Source organism: Geospiza fortis, unplaced genomic scaffold, assembly GCF_000277835.1.
Source record: "Geospiza fortis unplaced genomic scaffold, GeoFor_1.0 scaffold2457, whole genome shotgun sequence".
In the NCBI taxonomy this organism is placed as follows: Eukaryota; Metazoa; Chordata; class Aves; order Passeriformes; family Thraupidae; genus Geospiza; species Geospiza fortis.
In genome coordinates this window covers 112,961-117,071 of record NW_005054720.1, presented here as the reverse complement: position 1 = coordinate 117,071, position 4,111 = coordinate 112,961, and the positions used below count along the sequence as shown (strand labels likewise).

Sequence of the window (4,111 nt, the reverse complement as noted above, 5' to 3'; positions counted from 1 at the left end):
CTTGGTGTTGGAGGCGCGGATGCGCCACACCACGCCCCCAGAGCCGCCGCTCTCCAGCGCCACCAGGTTCCGCACAAACTCCCCCGTCTTCAGGTCCCACAGCTTCACCGTGCCGTCGTCCGAGCTGGTCACCACGAACTTGGAGCTGAACTGCAGGCAGGTGACGGCACTCTGGTGCTTGCTGGGACCTAGGGGGAGGCACCCGTGAGCGTCACAGCCGCTGCTGTGTGACACGGCACCTCAGAGCCGCCAAGCCCTGGCTCCTCAGGGACATGCACCACTGTGCCCAGACACGGCTGTCAGCTTACAGCCAGCCCAGCCCCAAGGGAGAGAACTGCCCCTTCCCAGCCCCGCTGCCCCCCGAGGGTGAGCATCCCCTCTCACCCTGCAGCGTCTGCAGGCACTGCCCCGTCTTGATGTCCCAGATCTTGACGGTGGAGTCGGCGTTGCCGGACACGAGGATGTTGTCACGCAGCTCCATCCCGCTGGTGAGGGACTGGTGCCCCATGAGTGTGTGCAGGCAGTTCCCACTCTCCACATCCCACACGCGGATTGAGGTGTCCAGGGACCCGCTCACGATGTGTGTCCCATCAAACTGCAGAGAGAAGGGGTCCAGCTCAGTACCGAGGACAGGAGTGTCCCTGGTTTGGGGTGCAAACCACAGCTCTGGACCCCCTGGTGTGGGACACAGCACCCCCAGGTCCAGCAGCACCACCAGAGAGCCCAGTTCTGCAGATGAGACAGGCTCACACAGCTCTTGCCTTTTTGGACTGTAGAAATGCTCCAGGGAAGGGGCATGGAGGCGTGTTTGTGTCCACAGCATGTGTGTGTGGGAAGTGGGGTCAGGGGGGCAGAGACTGTCCCCACAGGACACAAAGATGGCCCACGTGTCCTTGCAGGGCAGAAAGATCACCTTCAGGGCACACATGGCCCTGCAAAGCTCACAGGGCCTTGAATGACACAGGCACAGCCTATTGGTCCCTGCAGCACATGTGGGACCTCTGGCACAGCTTGTGCCCATGACTGGAAGGCAGGGGAGCGATAGGGCAAGCCAGCAGGAAGGCAGGTTGTACCTGTGAGGTTGTACCTGAGGGAGCAGGGAGGGCAGGTTGCACCTGCAGGGTTGTACCTGAGGGAGCAGGGCCGGCAGGCTGTACCTGCAGGGTTGTACCTGAGGGAGCAGGGAGGGCAGGGCAGCTGGAGGGGGGAAGCAGCAGGAGGGGATGCACACAGGGCTGTACCTGCAGCGAGTAGACACGGTTGGTGTGCCCCTGCAGTGTGTGGGTGCAGCTCTCGCTCTCAGGGTCCCACACCTTGACCGTGTAGTCATAGGCACCGCTGACCACCTTGTTGCCGTCGTACTGGACGCAGCGCACGGCCGCCACGTGGCCCATGAGCACGTGCAGGCACTGCCCCGTCTCGATGTCCCACAGCCGCAGCGTGGCATCCCGGGAGCCGCTCACCACCCTGCAGGCGAGGGGACACCTGGGGCCCAGCTGCCAGGGCAGCCTGGGCTGAGCAGCCCCAGCCCCGTGGCTGTCCCCCCTGGCCCAGCACGCAGCCCCAGCTGTACCTGTTGCCGTGCAGGTGCATGCAGCGCACGGTGGAGGTGTGCCCGTACAGGGTGTGCACGCACTCGCCGCTGTCCGCGTTCCACACCTTCAGCGTGCGGTCCGTGGAGCCACTGATGACAATGCTGTCCCTCATCTGGGAGGACCAAACCCCCCCAGTGTGGCCCACCAGCGTCTGCACACACTGTGGGGAACAGGACACGAGGGACAGGTGAGCCTCTCACACCTCCCCGCCCCTGAAACAGCACAGAAGAGCACCACAATTCCATGGCCTTGTCCTAAGGGGCCCAACCTGACCCCAGGAGCCAGGGTGTAACCCCACCTGTGCCCAGCACAGGGAGATGGTCCCTGCCCCAAAGCCCTGCGGCACTGTGACAATGCTACACTCACTTCCCTGGTGAGTGACACTCACCTCCCCTGTGACAGCTGACCACACTTTGAGCGTGTTGTCATCAGAGCCGCTTACTATGCGATTCCCACAGAACTGGAGGCAGGTGATCACATGGTCATCGTGGCCCTTCAGTACCTGTGGGAGTACAGGAGTGTGTGGGGGGCAGTGTGGCCCCCCCAGCCAGCAGGACCCCCCAACACAGTGAGCAGTGGGAAGGCAGCAGGAGCTGCGGGGAGGAAAGGCAGACAGGTCTCCAAATCACCTGTACCCCCTGATGCTTCTGCAGGCAGCAGAGCTGGGGTGTGTGCTGTGTCTGGCAGCTGCTGCAGGGGCAGGGGTTACAGAAGAAGTGGGTTACAGGGAGTGGGGGGCTCAGGAACCCAGCAGCAAGAGAAGGGGTGGTGGGGACTCTGCCCAGGGGCAGGAGGGGCCCCCAGGGAGAGATCACCAGGGTCCTGGGACCCTGCACAGAACACAGTTGAGCCCTGTGATGCTGCACCTTCTCTGGGTGCTGGGGCTGGCTGCAGCCCTGCATGGGGCCTTGGACAGGGGCAAAGGAAGGGACCCCTTTCTCCAGGCCCAGGGGACCTAATTTCTGCTGCCCCCACTGCTCTGAGCAAGCCTGATCTGATCCCCATGGCACATCCTGTACCAGCTTCCCCATACCAGTGACCTGGGCTCTGTCCCCAGAGGGACCCCCACCAGTCCCTCAGCTCTCCAGGGTCTGCCCCTGGCAGGGGCACTCCCAGACCCACCTTGGGGACCACAGCTCCCTGGAGCTGTCCCCAGGGACAGCCAGACCCACCTTGGGGGGCCGCAGCTCCCCGCTGCGCCAGTTCATGTCGATGCGGTGCTGGCGCAGGAAGGCGAATTTCCAGGGGCTGTACATGAACCCGGGGCTGAGCAGGCGCCGCTTCCGCAGGTGTAGGGGCTCCTCGATCCCTGCAGGGGACAACACGGCACTGCCTCACTTGGCTCAAGCCAGGGGTGGCCCCCAGCCCTCACCCGGGAGGACCCTCACCCTCCTCACGGCACTTCTCCCTCCAGAGCAGATTGTCCTCGGCCAGCACCCTCCAGTAGCGGCACGTCTGGGCAGCACGGAGCAGGTCCCGTGGCTCCAGGAAAGACAGGACGTACAGGGCCAGCTGTGGGGGATAAAGGTCCCAGAGGGGTCACCAGGGGGCTCAGGCCAGGCCAGGCCCTGGTCCCCAAGCTTCACTCACCTCCTTGGGCAGCAGGGAGATGAAGTCTCGCTGGAACTGGGGCTCGATGACCTGCATCATGTACTTGATCTGCGCCGGCTCGCAGCGGTCAATGAGCTCATCCAGGGCCAGCAGCTTCTCAGGGCCGCTCCAGCGCTGCAGGGAGACCCCCCATGACCCTGGCTCTGTGTCCCCAGCTAGCCCAGCCACAGCCCTGGAAGCCAGGCCTCTTGTCCCAGGCCAGGAGCCTGAGGCAGCTGGGAGTTTGGCGGGTCACAGGTGCTGTGTGACAGGTGACACCATGCCTGGCCAGGGCTGAAACCTTCTCTATGTTCCCTTACACAAACAAAACCACCCAAAATCCACTGTGGGCCCAACCCCTGCCCATAGTGGGGATCCCTTAGGGTTGGCTCCCTCCCATCATACCCAGGCTGCTGGAGACACCAGGTGACCATACCTGGAAGGTGCGGAGCCAGTCCTGTAGCTCAGGTGGGGGAGCCACCGGGGGGATGTGCCGGCGCCGGGCCTGCCCCACCTTGGCATTGCGCAGGTCCCCAAAAGTGGTCGTGGGGCTGGGTGTACAGGGACCCAGTGTCCTGGGAGAAACACCGGGCACAGGTGAGGCCAGGGCACAGCTGGCACATGCCAGCATTGCTCCGGGCCATGGTGCTCCAGAGGCTCTTGGAACTGGCTCCTGCCAGTGGGAGCTCCACCCCACTGACCCCATGCAGCCCAGCCTGCTCAACAGACAGGCAACTGGTCAGGGCTGGATCTCCCTGGGCCAACCCCTGCTCAACCTAAGTGGTTCCACCATCCTCCTGGGGAGGGCAGCAGGAGCCATGTGCTGCCCCAGCACACAGGACCCCCTTCACCAGCTGCACTCAGAGCCCCCCTACCCCCTCACCTGCCATAGTCAGAGCCCTTGCACAGCTTCTTCCCGGGGGACA

At 64.0% G+C, this 4,111-nt stretch overlaps 1 protein-coding gene across 1 annotated transcript in view; it reads right to left on the bottom strand.

Moving 5' to 3' along the window:
* RRP8 (ribosomal RNA processing 8) overlaps positions 1-4,111 on the bottom strand; it is a gene marked incomplete at its 3' end in the record, with an annotated part of 11,100 nt that continues 6,989 nt past the window's right edge. Inside the window, exons 6-15 of the mRNA XM_031065255.1 lie at positions 4,069-4,106; positions 3,622-3,760; positions 3,186-3,320; positions 2,984-3,107; positions 2,768-2,904; positions 1,984-2,097; positions 1,574-1,755; positions 1,242-1,467; positions 385-595; positions 1-188 (exon numbers count right to left, since the gene is read on the bottom strand). Coding sequence (XP_030921115.1) covers positions 1-188; positions 385-595; positions 1,242-1,467; positions 1,574-1,755; positions 1,984-2,097; positions 2,768-2,904; positions 2,984-3,107; positions 3,186-3,320; positions 3,622-3,760; positions 4,069-4,106 — 1,494 coding nt within the window. The remainder of the gene's footprint in view (positions 189-384; positions 596-1,241; positions 1,468-1,573; positions 1,756-1,983; positions 2,098-2,767; positions 2,905-2,983; positions 3,108-3,185; positions 3,321-3,621; positions 3,761-4,068; positions 4,107-4,111) is intronic.